The 18,602-nt window shown below is 37.8% G+C and overlaps 1 protein-coding gene across 5 annotated transcripts in view; it reads right to left on the bottom strand.

Annotated features, from left to right (window-relative positions):
* CADPS2 (calcium dependent secretion activator 2) overlaps positions 1-18,602 on the bottom strand; it is a 567,381-nt gene that overhangs the window by 108,774 nt on the left and 440,005 nt on the right. For 3 of the 5 annotated variants that reach the window (XM_054495194.2, XM_054495195.2, XM_063667803.1), the window contains exons 16-17: positions 17,138-17,261; positions 15,157-15,177 (exon numbers count right to left, since the gene is read on the bottom strand). In XM_054495194.2, coding sequence (XP_054351169.1) covers positions 15,157-15,177; positions 17,138-17,261 — 145 coding nt within the window. The remainder of the gene's footprint in view (positions 1-15,156; positions 15,178-17,137; positions 17,262-18,602) is intronic. The other 2 variants (XM_054495197.2, XM_054495196.2) reach the window with 1 other exon arrangement.

The following is an 18,602-nucleotide window of genomic DNA, read 5'->3' on the forward strand; positions in this document are numbered from 1 at the left end:
GCTAGGGAGCATGAAAAAATAATTCCTGTATATGCATTCATTTCTTCTTTGGTTTTTAAACTCCTCAGATTCTGTGGCCCTGAATTTGATTCAACAAACATTTTATTCCATGTAAGATACTTCGCTAGCCACTGAGGGGATACAATGATTAAAAAGATATTATTTCTGCCTTCAAAGAATTTATATATATCTCTAACCAGATTATAAGGTAGAATATGGCAACCTATAATCCATTTTTGGTCAACATAAAGAAGACCTGTTATAAAGTCTGTAAAGAGAATGAATTAAATGTAAACAGTATGTAAGAACAGGGTTATTAGCTTGCAAGAAATAGGATCAAAGATGCATCAATAAGGCTTTAAATTGCTATGTATATCATATGGAGTTTTTCAGAATGAAATTATGGTGGTGGGTATGTGTTCGAGTTTAGAAAGCTAGCAACAGTCCAAAGGAAGTCTTCCACCTCTTCCCCCTCCCATTCAGAGAAAAGCATTCACTCACTCCTCTGCTTCTTCCCTCTCCAGCTAATGACTATAAATCAGACGGATGATGAAAAAGTCCTGATGTTCAGGAGACAGCTGAGGTGAGAAACACAAAAATCTTAATAAGGGACTGTAGGGATAACTTCAGAAAATCAGAAAAGAGGTGTGGAAAAAGGGAGAAAATGGGAAAATCTCCACTATCTGGTGAAACAAGGGAAAGGAAGGATTACAGTTTGGCAACAGCAGGGATATGAGCACATGGAAGCAGTCACCTGGGGCACTCTCTGAAGTGAGGCCCAAACAGTGAGGCTTTACCTTGAGAGCCTGTAAAGAACAAGGACATTAGGGACCAAAGGCACAGCATCTAATTTCTTCTATGTGGAACCCCAAATGTGAGCCAGTAACAAGGACTGTCAGCCTACTCTCTTGTGGACTGCTTGCTGGCAAAACTTATCTACCATTAGGCCCAGCTGAAGAAATGGTGGAATGGATCCTTCCTTTTCCCTCTCCCCACTAAAGGAGATAGTGATTGATCCCCTAGCTGTTCCCCCTGCAGAAATATAAAGCAACATTACATTACACACTCTCACACACATATACACAATGCTTTGGGCACATAAACAAATTGTTCTAATTACAGAGATCAGAAAATACTCTATCTTAGGTAACTCGTCAATGTTAGATACCTTCTGTTCATTTATAAACCATAATCCCCTGGCCAGGCACGGTGGCTCATGCCTGTAATCCCAGCACTTTGGGAAGCTGAGGCGGGTGGATCACTTGATGTTAGGAGTTTGAGGCCAGCCTGGCCAACATGGTGAAACCCCGTCTCTATTTAAAAAAAAAAAAAATTAGCCTGGCATGGTGGCACACGCCTGTAATCCCAGCTACTTGGGAGGCTGAGGCAGGAGAATTGCTTGAAACCGGCAGGCAGAGGTTGCAGTGAGCCAAGATCGCGCCACTGCACCCCAGTCTGGGTGACAGAGTGAGACTCTGTCTCAAAATAAAAAAATAAAAATAAAAATAAATAAATAAACCATAAGTCCCTTTAGTCTACCTTAGCTAGCCAGGGAATTTCTACTAGATCCCCAGTCTACTCTAATTTGAATCTTAACTCTGATATCAACATCCTCCCTCTTTGCATAGTACAGACTGATGACTCAGTTGGAAAGTCTAAATTTTTATCTAGATTTTCTGACCCTTCCTCCAGCTCTGGCCATAGCAACCTGTGGTAAGTTACATGGTGCCAAAGTCTAGGGCTAGTAGGCTCCAGGAGGTCAATCCTGGCCACATCTCAATACTTATAGGCTTTCTTATTCCAAGATAAGAGAGTGGGAAATTAGGTACTTCCTTACCCATTAAAAAAACAACCCATTCCTGTCCCTGCCATCTGTTTGCCAGTTTTTAGAACTTGTGGCTAGGTGCACCTAAGGAACTTTTGGACTCAGTACCCTAAAGGAGATAGTATACAACTTGGTAAGAAGACTGCCTCAAAATCTGGGGGTAAGGTGGTTCCCAAAACCCAACTTACTTTTTCAGTTCTTTAGGGTCAACTAGCCTATAATTGCTCCACTATCTATGACATCGCTAAGATCTGGCACTGCCAACTAATGAAAGAAAATGAGGAATCATTGACTCTCTCCTGGTTTATCTGACTGAAACCCAAATGATATTATGGTTCCACAAGTGTTGGACTATGTACTGCTTTTGTCAATGAATGGCGTACCTTCAGTATAGATCTCCATTTCTCGGCTCCAGCATGCATCAGAATCACCTGGAGGACTTGCTAAAACACAAATTGCTTGGCATCATTCCGAGTTTCTGATTCAGTAGGTCTTGGATGAGTCCCAAGAATTTGCATTTCTAACAAGTTGCCAGGTGATGCTCATGATGCTGGTGTAGGGAATGCACTTCGAGAACTACCAGTGGTTATGAAAAACAAAGTTAAAAACAAAGGTGACCTACGTAAACTTTGATTATTTCCTCCTTTCCCTGAAATCAAGCTGTACCTTTATATAAACCTCATTTCAAGTAAAAGGTGACTTTTTCTGCAGAATCTGAACTGACTGCCAGATAGGATAGTGTCCACATATGGGCAATCCTATATATAAATGAAAATAATTAATCCAGGATGGTATAGCCTCCCGATAGGTATTTAAAATCCACACTAATGCCACATTTGTTTGAAAACAATAGGTCTGTGGCCTCCTAATTCCATGGCTTCCTTTGGGACCAACTCATTTAATGACCCTGCCATTTAAAGTAAGAGTTGCAGTTAATATTTCCCTGGAATTACCCATGCTAATAATATAGTGCTTTGGAATAATTGTTTTGTCATCACAGTCACATTAACTACTTTACCTAGATTATCTTTCGCATCGGTAAATTCATTGTAAGCCAATGGCCAGCTGTTGAACAAAGGAGAATTGGCCACTAGAGTATAGGCCAATGACAGCTGGGCTGAATCCAAACTGAGCAGTCTCCATAAGCCAACAGTAAGTGCTGACCCATGAGTGGTGAGCCATAAAATGTCAGATACATGTGAGGTAAAAGTCAGTGACTCTGTGAGACTATGTTGGGGTGGAATACTGAGGCATAATCTCCTCTAAAGATCTTAAAGTAAGAGATGATAGTGATGGAATTACAGAGAATAGATTACTAGAACCCACAAGCAAAAATTAATATTTGGTTTATCATTTGTCACAGGCTTCAATTCTTACATGATTTATAAGAGGTGGGAAACACATTCGGCCCAATTTGAGTTTTATTAAAGTTGTCTTTTCATTGAGACCTTGGCTCTCCCAAAGTTTATGAAGTAAGAAAAGCTAAGGTCTCACAGGGACGAATATGTCTACAGCATTGCTGGCTGCAAAGACTATGAAGGCTTGAGGGAGAAGAAAGTTTTCTATGCTGTCTACTTACTTCGCTCTGGATAGCTCTGGATATAACTGTGTTATAGGATTTTAATTATACCATAAAATTTTTCCAGTGGTAATTTTGCCAGCTAATTGTGTAATAGCTTTTTTTTAAAAAATTATTTTTTTGGACAGGGTCTTGCTCTGTCACCCAGGCTGGGGTGCAGTGGCGTGATCACGTCTCACTGCAGCCTCGAACCCCCAGGCCCCAGGCCCCAGGCCCAAGCAATCCTCCCACCTCAGCCTCCTAAGTAGCTGGAGGAGTGCACGACCACGTCCAACTAATTAAATTTCTTTTTATACAGACAGGGTCTCACTATGTTGCCCAGGCTCATCTCGAATTCCTGAGCTCAAGTGATCCATCTTTATCGGCCTCCCAAAGTGCTGGGATTACATTCGTGAGCCACCATACTCAGCCATACATTTTTTTAAAGATTGATCTTTGCTGGGTGCCATGGTTCATGCCTGTAATCCCTGCACATTGGGAGGCCGAGGTGTGTGGATTGCTTGAGTTCAGGAGTTCAAGACCAGCCTGGGCAACGTGGCAAAACCCTATCTCTACCAAAAATAAAAAATAAAAAAAAATCCAGGCATGGTGGTGTGTGCCTGTGGTCCCAAGCTACTCAGGAAGCTGAGGGTGGAGGATCGTTTGAGCCCACCTGGGAGGCAGAGGCTACGCTGAGCCGTGATTGCACCAGTGCACTCCAGCCTGGGTGACAGAGTGAGACCCTGTCTCAAAAAAGACTGTTCTTTAGCCATGTCATACACACAATATATGTGTATATACACACATACACATTCAGTAGCTGAAACTGATGAATAGTCCCCTCCCTGGTGGGTTGTTCTTTATATATACATTGTATTCATTTTTTTCTAAATATTATTCAAATTCAGAAACTGAAAATCAAATACTGAATCACATAAAGTCTATAGCATCTTTAGTATCATGCCTATTCCTTCCTGTTTTTTAATTGCACTTACCTAATACACTCTTTCCATGTCATTTGTTTTATTCATAAAAGGAGGACCAACACGCCTCCACTCTCACTTCCTGCCTGATCCTTGCTTTAACTCTTTTTTTTCATACTCAAGGAGAATGTTTGCCTGTGAACAATGGGGATACAGGCAAGGCAGAGCACAGCAAGGCACAAGATGAAGATGGTCTGTTCAGTGGGCAATGGCAGGGGACAGGGACTCCAGAGGCTTGTCAGCTGCAAGGCAAGCAAAGGAGAAGGAAAGAGAAGATATTTGGAGACAGTAACCACATATGAAATATAACATTTGAAAAGATTTGCAGCCTTGGGTGATGAGAAATGAGTCAAAAGATCTCGATGTCTCCATGTATGTCTTTGTTTCCTTTGATACGTAATCAAGGTCTTCTAGGGCATGCTAAGATTTAGAGAAAGTCTCCCAATTGGCAAGTGTAAAAGACCAGGTTTACAGAGTAGGTTGGGCTTAGTGCCACCTTGAATATTTCTACAGCTCTAACATCACAAATTTGCCAATCACTGTGAATGTGTGTGCATGCATTGATGCCTCATGGATATTTTAAAGGGCTCCTCTTTGAAATTAAAATATAAATGTGTCTTTTAAAAAGCTTCAATTAGGCCTTTTAATTTATTGCTTGAAACTATATGGTCACTTAGCTAGGGCCTACAAGTAATGAACCCTTCTTAATTTGCCAAACTATTTCATCTGTGCAGTCTTTGGGTACTTATAAACCCTGTTGATAAATAAAGAGGTAGAAACCTGTCAGTTTTCATCACTCTAGTTTTGTACGATTGGAAAAGACTTTTTCATACACGTAACCTACTCAGATTAACAAGGTGCCATGAAAGCCATGCTGCTATGTCTCTTGGTGTACCTGTTGGCACCTGTTAGTAAGTAGATGAGAGGTCACCAGTTAGTTGCTTTCAAATTCAGTCTTTGGAGACTGACAAACTCTATAAAATTGCTTGCGAAAGGAAGAAGCCTTGTTATTTCAAGACTACATTTATCTGTGAATCCCATTCTATATAAAAGTAAAAAAACAACAAGTACATGACACACTGTCAAGTGAGCTGAGCAAACTGACATCCTTCTTGAGACCTTTTAGAAAACAGGTGTTGAACACTTGTAATGAGATTTCCATGCATCTTCAGAGGAAGTAGGAAAGATTCTAGCAAGAGCTGTTCAGAGTGTTACAGATCATGGCCAAGGAAATAATTCCGAATAAGGAACAAACTAAAGAAGACATTACATAAATGCTCTCTGTGTGTGTGTGTGTGTGTGTGTGTGTGTGTGTGTGTGTGAACTTTTTCTTTTCTTTTTTGAAAGACACATATCCACCAGACAGAAGTATTTTGAAGTATATAATTTTTCCAGATCCTAGGGAATCTGGGATATATTTAATTAACTATTTCTGATCCGTTATCTAAGTGTTTTATTTATTTCTATGTAGAAAATGAACTGAAATGGGGGCACACTATGTTTTATAAGAAAGTTAAAACAATTTTAACTCAGATATTAGACAAATTTGGAAAATCATCTAAGAAGTGAGAAAGTGAAAATAACCATTGGGGATAATTACAATAAAGAGTACTAAATTTATAGTGGTATTTTCTTCATTGCATTTAGATCTATAATCTCTCTGGAGACCAAGTTTCTATTAGAGAGGAATTGAGTTGATCTGTATCCATTAAATAAGCCCATCTTTCAAATAACACTTCCCAAACACTGTATCATTTTACCACTGATTTGTCTCCCATCTTTGCTATAGATGAAGTATATCAGGCTCTCATTTATAGATGGATCTGACCCTATGCTTCTAGTCTGTCTGCTGGATCATGGGCTTTGGTGATGGCTTTGTAACTTGTCTTAGATAACACTTTTTTTTCTAAGTTGACTTATTCAGTATACTTTATTTAAATTTTAAGATAAATTTATCAAGTTCTTTAAAAAACTAGAATTTTGATAGATACTGCAATGAATTTATACATTAATTTGAGGGAAGAATTTATATCTTATATTATTAAGTCATCCCTCCTAGGTCATGGAATAGCTCTATCTCTATCTAGATTACTTTCTATGACTTGTGAGTTTCAAAATTTTCTTCATAGAGGTCTATAAAGTTTCGCATGTTTTTATCAAAGCTAATTCCTGGATACCTTACAGTTTGGTTGTTACTGTGAAAGTTATCTCATTTTTGTTAATATTTTTTAGCTAGTTGATTGATGGAGTGGAGCAGTGGTTCTCAATGTGTGGCCCATGGACCACTGGAAAGACCACCTAAAACCTTTCAGGGATCTGCAAGATCAAAATTACTTTCATAAATAATACTAAATGTTTTTGCCTTTTACATCCTGTTGACATTTACACTAATGGTGCAAAAGCAATAGTACGTAAAAATCATTGTTGCCTTAGCATGAATCAAGGCTGTGGCTGCAAATCATAATTGTCATTGTATTCTTTAACACCATGCACTCAAGTAAAAGAAAAAGCCAGTATCATATAAAGCTGTACTTGATGAAACAGTAAAAATATTACTTTGATTAAACCTCTGCCCTTGAGTGTATGTCTCTCTCTCTCTATATATATACACACATACATATATATATATATTTTGAGACGGAGTTTTGTTCTTGTTGCCCAGGCTGGAGTAGAGTGGCGCGATCACGGCTCACTGCAACCTCTGCCTCCCAGGTTCAAGTGATACTCCTGCTTCAGCCTCCCGAGTAGCTGGAACTACAGCCATGCACCACCATGCCTAGCTAAGTTTATATTTTTTTAGTAGAGATGGGGTTTCTCCATGTTGGTCAGGCTGGTCTCGAACTCCTGACCTCAGGTGATCTGCCCACCTCGGCCTCCCAAAGTGCTGGGATTACAGGCGTGAGCCACTGCACTCGGCAGAGTATACATTTTTAAATAGTATGTGTGACAAAATGGGAAGTTTGCCTAAAGCACTTTTGCATATTTAAGTACAATGAATGACTGTCTCAAGGAAAAGTATTTGTGTGACTATTTGCATCCAGGGCATCTCTCCTCCCCACACTTACAGAATCATTTTTGGTAGAAAAGAGTACTGACAACGTATAGTTATTCAGAGTTGGCTATTTGGCAGATATTTTCTGAAAAAACAAATGAATAAAGTAAACATGTCACTTTAAGAAAAACAACCAGTGTTTGTTACCACAATGCTATTATTAGAGTCTTCAAGGAAATTAGAATTTTAGGAAACTTGTATCTGTTATAAACTTGATAGCTTCTCAATACTTTAAGATGTTTCTGATGAGAAGGGTGATATTAAAAGTGGTGATATTTTTAATATAATACTTGCTAATATAGGGATAATTCAGAAAACCAATATTTTCCAAATAATATATGAAGTTGAAAAATCATGCACATACACAGCTTTTTTTTTTTTTTTAATATATATCACAAAACTAAGTTTCAATTTGGTCCCTATCCAGGTGATCACACATACTGGATCAGCACAGCTCAAGCAATGAGTTTTTACAAATCATACATGTATTGCTTTATAAACTAAAACCTTGAACAAATTTATAATGTCCTAAATATTCTAAACAAAAAGACAACAGGTTATTGTCTTTGTTTTAAAGCAAACAATTTGTATCTAACAATTTGTCCCTAATCAACAGGTGACTTAGAAGCAGAAATGGTCACAGAGGTTTTACTTTTAGGCCAAGTTCTCATTATCCAAGCCACACTGTTCAAAAAGCTGAATGGAAATTCTTTAATTACCCGTTCAATTCTTTTTAAGGTGAGGATTCGGTTTAAGATACAAATTACCTTTTGCCATTGTCGGTGCCTATGGGACCATGAAATTTCAGGTCTATTATTTAGGTGTTAGAAACTTCAGTTCGTGGAGACAGACAATACTCAAAATTCAAATTAACTTCCTACAGAGCCACATAAAACTCTTATAGAGAAAATTGTTATATCATCTTAGAAATATTAGTAAAAATTATTCACCACTAACAAAAAATTGCCACAAACTGTGCAGTTTTTTTTAATAAACACATGGCCTCTAGACACAAACATTCTTAAGCCGAACAGATTTTATTATTTATTGCTATCGTGTACAATGGAGTGTTAAATTAAAATGCCACCCAGATGACACACACATCCTAATGACATAAGGACTGCCACAGTACAACTTCTCCTCTCAAAGACAGTAGGCACTCTGGGCCTCTGGGAAAGCATCTCTACCCCACTCAACTAAGGCTCTGAAAATAAGAACACGGGGGTTAAACCTGGGAACCTGGCAACTAGAAGGCCAAGAAAAATCCTTACCTCCCAAAGACTGCTTATTCATTCCATGCTACCTCTTGTTCAGGGCACCTCCACATTTCTAGGTTCACCATAAGCCTAGGTACCAAGTCTATGCAAAAGATCTCATGTCCAGGCAAGTCCTAAGGAGCAGTCTCCCCTTTTATATCTGAAATCACAATATGCTATATAATTTTCAGGAAACAGTAGGAACTGTTATCAAATGTATGACTGCGCTCTTGTCTGTGAGAAAGTCTTTGAACCAAAGAACAAATTGATTCTTCTTTTAAAATAATATCTAATTTGCATCAACAAGGCACATGATTTAAAAAACAATTAGGAAACATGATGCTTCAGTGTTATCTTTGCATGCCAGAATTGTAAGTAAAAAAAAAAAAAGATCTCACTATTATTTAGCTAGTAGGTTAGTGATAAAATTAAAGCAAAGGAGAAAACTAGCTGATTTTTAACAGGGTAAGTCAAAGATTTCTTAACACAAAAGAGGCAATTCAATGAAATGGTAGCATTTTATAACCCTAAGATTAAAAAGAGCTGCTTTCTAGAAATGTCCAGTTTTCAAAATAACTGTTTCTATGAAACATGCAAATAATTCCCAAGAAAGAAAGAGGACATTTAGAGGGAAGTCATTTGTTTTATTTAACCCATTATGAAATTTTAAAATCCCTTTATTCTGCAAATTTGTGCTGCCAGTGGAGAATTGGAAAAATTCCCAATGGAAGAGAACTATGATGATGGAAGAGAACTATGAGTCACCATTAAGCAGCACACTGAATTACAAAAACAATCAAAACAGGCTAGATTACTGGGCATTGTTAATGTAACTGCTATCTATAACCTCTGGCTTCTCTGATCAAGCATTAGCGCTTCCCCCACTTCTTCCTGCCTTGATAAGAGCATGAAATTATGGCTTAATTTTTCCAATCCTGTTATTTTAGTGGTTAGTTTTTGCCCTAAATTTTAATTATTCAGTAATTGGTTTGAAAGACTTTTTGCAAGCCAGCTTGCCAGTTTATGGATATTCTTTCTGCTATTATGTAGCCTGATAAATTCATTTATTTATCCAATAAATATTTACTGAGTACCAAATATGTATGTGCTGGGCACATCTCTTGGCACTGTGGATAAGAAGTTGTTAAAATGCGGCCGGGGCGCGGTGGCTCACACCTATAATCCCAGCACTTTGGGAGGCCGAGGCGGGCAGATCACGAGGTCAGGAGATCCAGACCATCCTGGCTAACATGGTGAAACCCCGTCTCTACTAAAAATACAAAAACTTAGCCCGGCGTGGTGGTGGGCGCCTGTAGTCCCAGCTATTCGGGAGGCTGAGGCGTGAACCTGGGAGGCGGAGCTTGCAGTGAGCCGAGATCCAGCCACGGCACTCCAGCCTGCGCGACAGAGCAAGACTCGGTCTCAAAAAAAAAAAAAAAAAAAAAAGAAGTTGTTAAAATGCAAAATCCTCTGTCCTCCTGGAACTAACATTCTAGGACAATAAGTGGGATGAATGCACTATACATTGTGTTTGATTACAATAAGTGCTGTGGAAGAAAATAAAGCAGGAAAGGGGGATAAATCTTTTGGGCTGGGGGTAAGTTTTGCAAATTTTAATCACTTTCAACACCTGACATCATGAGGAATGTGGGGGAAAATAACAAGATTTTAACCCAGTGCAAATTTAACTAGACAAGCTCGTCAAGGGTGGGGAGTGTAAGAAGAGATCAACAGACAGATAGTGGGCTCTGAACCTCCCACTTACTAGCTATGGGACTGTAGACACACTATATAACCTCTCAGGTTCAGTTTTCTGAGAAGAAGTAATAATAATGATACTATTTATTGCAAAGTATTGTCTTAAGAAGTAAATTGAGTTGCCTGTAATCCCAGAACTTTGGGAGGCCGAGGTGGGTGGATCACAAGGTCAGGGATTTGAGACCAGCCTGGCCAGCATGGTGAAACCCCCACTCTACTAAAAATACAAAAATTATGCGGGAGGCAGAGGTTGCAATGGGCCGAGATTGTGACACTGCACTCCAGCCTGGGTGACAAAGGAAGACTTCATCGGGGTAGGGGGTGGGGAGGGAAACAAAGAAGTAAATTAGTTGATACGTCACATATGAAGTGCTTAGAATAGTGCCTGGTATATAAGCATTTTCTCTTTTTACTAAATAATTATCATTATTTTTGGAAAGAGTGGCTTTTATTAATATTAATCCTTGGCTTTTGTGATGCAGCTGAGGTGTTTATCATAAAATGCCATTACTTTGAATCAGTCTTGGAGGCATGGCAGCCAGTGAAAAGAATGTGAAGAGAGCTCTGGTGTCTGAGAGATGCGAGTATGAATCTCATGTCTGCTCAGTTTTAATGGCAACAGCAGGACCTTGTGCAAGTTAATGCTTTTTTTCAGAAGTCTCAGTGAACTCTCCATAAAATACCTATTTTGTAGAGCTATTTAAGTAACTAATGAAGCAGTATAAATAGAAAGCCTTTGGGACAGGCCAGGCACTGTGGCTCATGCTTGTAATCTCTGCACTTTGGGAGGCCGAGGCTGCTGGATCACCTGAGGTCAGGAGTTCAAGACCAGCCTGGCCAACATGGTGAAACCTCATCTCTACAAAAAATACAAAAAATTAGCCGTGGTGGCAGATGCCTGTAATCCCAGCTACTTGTAAAGCTGAGGCAGGAGAACCACCTGAACCCGGGAGGCGGAGGTTGCAGTGAGTTGAGATCATACCAGTGCACTCCAGTCTGGGCAACAAGGCAAGACTCTGTTAAAAAAAAAAAAAAAGAAGAAGAAAACCTCTGGGACACATAGGCAGTCAGTAGATGACAAAATTATGATGAATTTTGGGTAGATCTTTACTCTTTTCTAGAGGGTATAAACTGAGGAAAATTATTAGAATGCTCAAGAGACTACAGTGTCAAAGTATTATCAAGCCATTTGAGTTCTTTAGTTCTTTCACATGTAATTGATATTTTCATTGTTACCCACTTTTAAAAGCATCACCCCACCAAGAACACTTACAAGGTAACCCTGCTAGGTTACCTTGCTATCAAATGCAAATAACGTGATATAACTAATATATATAGTATATTTTTTGGAGACAGGGTCTCCTTCTGTCACTCACGCTGGATTGCAGTGGCACAATCATGGCTTACTGCAGCCTTAAACTCCTAAGTTCAAGCAGTCCTCCTGCCTCAGCCTTATGAGTAGCTGGGACTACAGGTATGCACTACTATACTTGGCTAATTGAGGTGTGTGTGTGTGTGTGTGTGTGTGTGTGTGTGTGTGTGGAGATGGAGTCTCACTACGTTTCCCAGGCTAGTCTTGAACTCCTGGGCTCAAGTGATCCTCCTGCCTCAGCCTCCCAAAGTTCTGGGATCACAGACATGAGTCACCATGCTCTCCCTGGAATATAACAACATTTCTAAAAAACCCCTATCTTCTGTTACTTCAGAACACTCTTAAATTTGGTTTTCCCTTCAATCAATTTAAATTACATAAATTACATTGATTTTTGTTTTTTGTTTTTTTTGAGATGGAGTTTCACTCTTGTTGCCCAGGCTGGAGCGCAATGGCACCACCTCAGCTCACTGTAACTTCTGCCTCCCAGGTTAAAGTGATTCTCCTGCCTCAGCCTCCTAAGTAGCTGGGATTGCAGGCATGTACCCCCACACCCAGGTAATTTTGTATTTTTAGTAGAGACAGGGTTTCACCATGTTGGTCAGGCTGGTCTTGAACTCCTGACCTCAAGTGATCCACCCATCTTGGCTTCCCAAAGTGCTGGAATTACAGGCGTGAGCCATTGTGACCGGCTGATTTTTCTCTTTTCTAAGCAAGCATTTAATTTTAATAAAAGTATATTTCCTAGAGTTGCTGACCTGTACAGTTGACCAGTGGTATGGATTGCTAAGTCACTGTGAGGAGAAGATTTCTGTTTGGTGGAAGCAAGGTATATAGGGGACAAGTCTCTCTTGTTCTCTCCTTTCTTTAAGGAGATCAGGCAACTCCACACATTGCCTCTGCCCCAGGCTTTCAAAAAGGGGCACTCTGACCCTTTCATATCTCCCAGGGGAAGAAGCGTAGCTTCTGGAGGTTAAGGATCACCTAAGTCCAGTCCCAGCTGGCTGAGTTATTTACTCCATGGCAGCTGGAAAGCCACGAACAACCCTGAACTTCTTGTTTGTAAACTAGGATGAAAGCTGTTTTTACAACAGGAATGTTGTGGGGGAGAAAAATGCCTTAAGAGGTTTGAAAAAGTTTGCTAAAGAGCATCGGATTGTTGCTATTACAATGTGCTGTCATAAGAGGGGATAATCAGTCCCATATTTTTTTCTAATTCATTTTTCTCTAAAGTGCACTTAGCAATCATTGTAGGTGTGTTCTTTCTCCTCTTCGTGGCTCTGAGTGTTTTGTTCCTGTCACTTTCTGGGGTCAAATATTGAGAAAGGTAGGAAAAAAAAAAAGAAAGAAATAGAGCCCTTAATAGAAGACTTCAGTTAAAAACAACCCAAGCAAACTTGCTTATAACATTGCATACAAAATCTGACCAAAATGAGAAAACTAGGATTAGGAAGTTTCATCACTTGTCTCTCGCTTCATTGTTTTCAGATGGAACTAACTAATCTCCTACCTCTCTCCAAAGTCCAGAGTGCCTACTTTGTGTCAGCAGGCACAGTGGGTGCTGGGAATACAACAGTGAACAAGTCAGTAAGGACCCTGCCTGCATGGTGCTGAAGAGAAGATAGAGAGGAGAAACAGAACATAAAAGGCACATGTAGTTAAATGAATAATTGTGATAAGGGATGCAAGAAAAAAATAATAGAACGTTAAAAAATTCAGCGACTCAGCGAACTCTTTCCCAGCAATTTCCTGATGGGATTTCATAACCCCTGTTCATTCCTGTGATTAACAACTTTCAAAGTTAATAACTGCTTACTTTTTATTTAATAGCATTTATGCTTTTTATTCTGTTATTTTCAAGAGTGATAAAGGACGATGGTCTTCTTTTCTTGTTGTAAGAGCTCTTCAAATATCTGTGACAGCTTCCAAGTAAGATTAGTGGATATGCTTAAAACATAATGCATACCATTCATACAGCCTCAGGTTTTTTGCTTTAAATTTGTATCAAAAATATTGCCGAACTTTTAGAGATGAATGGCCTACACTTTACCTACAAAGCATTAGCAATCATTCTGACAAAATCAAAGCATTTTCAGTATTCCTAATTAAAATGATCTAATAGAAGCCCTGAGAAAAAGAGAGCCATTCATCAATGACAAAACATCACGCTACCAACAGCAATGGAAACAACAAAATGAAAAAGGCAATCTACAGAATGGGAGAAAATATTTGCACACCATACATTTGAGAAAGGGTTCATATCCAAACTATTTAAGTAACTCCTATAACTCAACAGCAGAAACCCAAATAGCCCAACTTAAAAATGAAAAAAGAAACTGAATAGACATTGCTCAAAAGACATACAAATAAATGGCCAACACATAAATGAAGAGGTGCTCAAGATCACTAATCTTCAGGGAAACGCAAATCAAAACCACAATGAGATATCATCTCATGCCTGTTAGGACGACTATTATTTAAAACGAACAAACAAACAAACAAAACAAGAGATAGCAAGTACTGGCAAGGATGTGGAGAAAAAAGAACTCTTGTATACTATTGGTAGAAATGTAATTAGGTGCAGCCACTATGGAAAATAGTATGGAGGTTTCTGTAAAAATAAAATATGGAACTCCAAAGGATTCAGCAATCTCACTTCTGGGTATACAACCAAAAATTTGAAATCAGGATCTCAAAGAGATATCTGCTCTCCCATGTTCATTGCAGCATTATTCATTGAAAGCAACCTAAATGTTCATTGAGAGATGAATGGATGAAGAAAATGCATAATATACATACAATAGAATATTATTCAGCCTTAAAAAAAGGAATTTCTGGCTTAGTAGTAAAATAAGCCAGTCACAGTACATAATAACACATGATACCACTTATATGAGCAATCTAAAAGAGTTAAACTCATAGAAGCAGAGAGGAGAGCAGTGACCGCCAGGGGCTGGGAGAAGAGAACATGAAGTGGTATTATTCATAGGGCACAAAGTCTAAGTTATTCAAGATATATAAGTTCTAGGGACCTATTATACAGCAGAATGCCTATAGTTAACAATATATTACACTTTAAGAAATTGCTAAGAGGGTAGCTCTTGTGTTAAATATTTGTATCATAAAATATTAATAATAATAAAGAGGGCAGGAGGAAACTTTTGTAGGTGATGAACAGGTTTATGGTAGAGATTGCAATGATCGCTTCACAGCTATTTACCTCCAAATTCATCAAGTTGTGTACATTAAATATGTACAGCTTGCCTGTCAATCATGTCTCAATAAAGTGCTTTAAAAATATCACACCACCACATGAGAAATAATGGCTTGTGCATGCAGAAATATTAATTACCTGTTTCCTTTTCTGCTGGGCCTAAAACATAAGAAAAGAGAATTTAGGAGAAAAGCAAACTCTACCCTTGTTGCTCATATAATGTAAAAGACCACTTTCTTTCTAACTTAAGTTTGATTTGGTTCTTAGTCTAGTCCTGAGGATAAAACATAAATACTTTTTTTTTTTTTAAGAAAAAAGTAGGGGGAGAGGGAGATGATGAAAAACATAGAAGTTTTTCTCACCTAATGAGCAAGCATTTTGTTGTTGCTATTTTTTAAAGAAGACTGCTCAGCATTCCTACCAGAGTGGGTTGCTAGGATCCATTTTCCAGAATATTCTTCCATTAGACCAGAGATAAGAGATAAGTGACTTCAGAAAGGGAAAAGGTAGGAGAGTTTCCCGCTCACTGTCCATTGGGCCCTACCATAGGCTTTTGTCTAACAGAGACTTGTTTTTATGTGTACAAAAAAAAGGTTCTTTATCCATTTAAAATGGATTCTATGGCTATAAAATACAAAGATAAAGTGTACTGCATATATCTTTTCTGTATCCTTGGACAAGTTAATAGTCAAAAATAAGAGCAAAGTGATTCTTACAGGTTTTTTTGGGTAGAGTATATAACATTTGCATAAAACAATACAGTGTTTATTGAAGTTCCCCACAACTTTTATCTTTGCCAGATTTGAAAGGCTTTAATATGTCTATCTTAGTATCATTTCTTCCAATCTGTGTTAGAATACTCAATACTCCCAAAACATGAAAATTATTTGAATGAGTATTTAAGACTGAAACCCAACGTGTTTATCTTCCACTTTCCCCGAATGATCAAATGTTCATTGCTTTTGCTTTAACACAACATGATATCATAATTAATGAAGTTAAAATGGTAACTAAGGAGGTTTCATGTTGTTACTCTCGTGATATAATATTGGTTGCTATGGTGATGAGATGGCTTTTTTGTTAATCACTCAGGAGGTTGGTTATCGTATGCTTGTTAGAAAGCTTGACCAGATTTGGAGAGAAGAAAGGAATAATAACACAAACAATTATTATCAATCTTTTTTCCTACCTGAATTTTGGTAAAACTATACTAATATCAACTGCTTCATAAATTTATGATTCCTTAAGTACCATTTTATATAAAAAGTTACTAAAATTTTATAAAGGATGACTTACTTTTATTTTCAGGTAAGAAACTTTTATTCTCAGATAAGTATTTAACATTAACTGCATTTTTTCCCTCTATTAGTTCATCCTTCATGTATTATTATGTAAGCCAGTTTTATGACAATTTGAGCAAAAAATCTGAGGCCTTTCTGTTACTTTTAATTACATAAATTAATGTTGTTGAATAAAACTGTTGAATAAAAGCTGATTTTGTGACTTTGCCACAAATTCCAATCTACTTATTTCTAAACATTTAAAAAATTAGTATCCTTAATGAATAAAGCCTGAAGAAAGAAAGAAAGAAAAAAAGCACAGTTCTCTCAAGAGATCTAATCTTTCAAATGCATCAATACATTGCAAGCAATTAAAAACCGAAGGAAGTTCTATGAGTTTATTTCAGCCCTCAATAATCAACAAGTTTCTTCCTTTTCTGAGGGATACTGCAGAACAGAAAATAAAATTACATAATACTACACTGTTACTGATCAGGAAAGATTTTGCTGCCTATAGTTTAAATGTTAGACATACTTACAGTACTGCCAAAAAATACAACCCATGAAAATACCTTTTGGTTTTTTGAAAACTCAAAATAAGAACAAAGGACAACTTAAGCACGAATCCTGGGTCTTTCATTCAAGCAGAGTCCCAGGAGGCATATTAAAGCAATGAATAGGAAAAAGCTCTTCAGTTCACCAGCTGAGATTTTAATGAGACATTTCCCTTTGCCATGGCACAGGATTGTTCAGGAAAGGAAAGGACTTCTCATAGAAAATTCAGTTAATAGGCATTGTTGGCTCTCACTGCCACTTCGACAATTGCTCACTGCACTGACCTTCTATTTTGGCATATTCTGTGAGTCTAGTGTAATTGATTAAGGCAGCTTTCTCGAGACATTTTCTGACCACTTTCTTCACCTCTTCTGCTGGTATGGGAGTGGCAATATCTTTCATTAAAACCTGGAGAGAGAGGAAGTGGAAGGGTGAGGGGCAGGGTTGGGGACAGACAGAAGAAAAAAGACAGATGTTGCATAAAATAAATACTAAAGACAAATTACACAAATTGTCCTTGATCTGACTATTACTAGCGAGAGGGGTCCTAGGTAACTTGTGGGGATGTAATGGGTCTGCAATGCACTTCCCAACTGGGAACGTAATCCTCCCACCTTAGCTCCTCCTAAGCCTAATTTATGCATATCAAAACCTCCCCTAGACCAGGTCACCATTCAGTGTGGCTGTCACTTTTCCTCCAGGGACCCATGACACCATTAGAGCAGCTGTTTCAGATCAAGATTACAGTTCTTGGGACAAATAATAAAGTTTGATTTGCACATCCCTAATTTAAAAGCCTTGAGTCTTTTGAGCAATATATTTGAGAACAATAACAAAAATTCCATTAAGAATAAGCATAATCTTTGAGCTCTGAAAAAAAAAAAATCAAGACCTCTAATCTCACTAAATTTTAATGATTGTGATTTGCTGGAGATACCACGGCAGTGTATTCAAAGAGGCAGGAGAAGAACTCTTTGCCTTAGTGAAATGAATGCGTATGGAGTATCGAATGTTAAAATACATAAAAACTTTCTATGGTTTTAAAAAATAACTGATTATTCTCTGTTGGGCTCCTAAAATGTGTTTTTGGACTTTTCCTTTAAAAATGTTATTACTGGGCAAGGGGAAAATGCAATTACATCCAGAATTCAAAATGTAATGTATTTATAAACACTGTTACATTGACTCATAATTTTCTTTAAAACCTTCATAGTGATAAAACTGCTCACATTAAGTTTTGATTACACTATTAGTAAAACTATCTTTCTGCATAGTTAATGCATTTATTCTTGCTTTACTTTCATTCAGATTACAAAATATTAAGTTTTGATTACACTATTAGTAAAACTATCTTTCTGCATATTTAATGCACTTATTCTTGCTTTACTTTCATTCAGATTACAAAATATATGGCAGAATGTTAATATAGAGAAGACAATGCTTTTGTGAGTGCTCTATTTCTATGTCTTATATTGAAAGGAATATTGAAAGAACATGAAAACATCCATTTCATGCAGTATTATTTCATTCTCTTGTAAGTCAGCCTCAGCACTAAGGATTTTATCATCCCTGATTTATTTAATCATCCAAGTATCAGTGACCTTTGACAACATTTTTTAAAGGCTACTTATTGATGACATTTTAAATATTTTGTTAGGCAAGGTTTTCTTTTTTGAAAACAGCAAACTTTATCATTCTCTATCAAATTCAATTATTCTGACAAATATTTAGCACTTTAATTAGCACTGC

This window comes from Pongo pygmaeus, chromosome 6 (genome assembly GCF_028885625.2).
Source record: "Pongo pygmaeus isolate AG05252 chromosome 6, NHGRI_mPonPyg2-v2.0_pri, whole genome shotgun sequence".
Classification (NCBI taxonomy): Eukaryota; Metazoa; Chordata; class Mammalia; order Primates; family Hominidae; genus Pongo; species Pongo pygmaeus.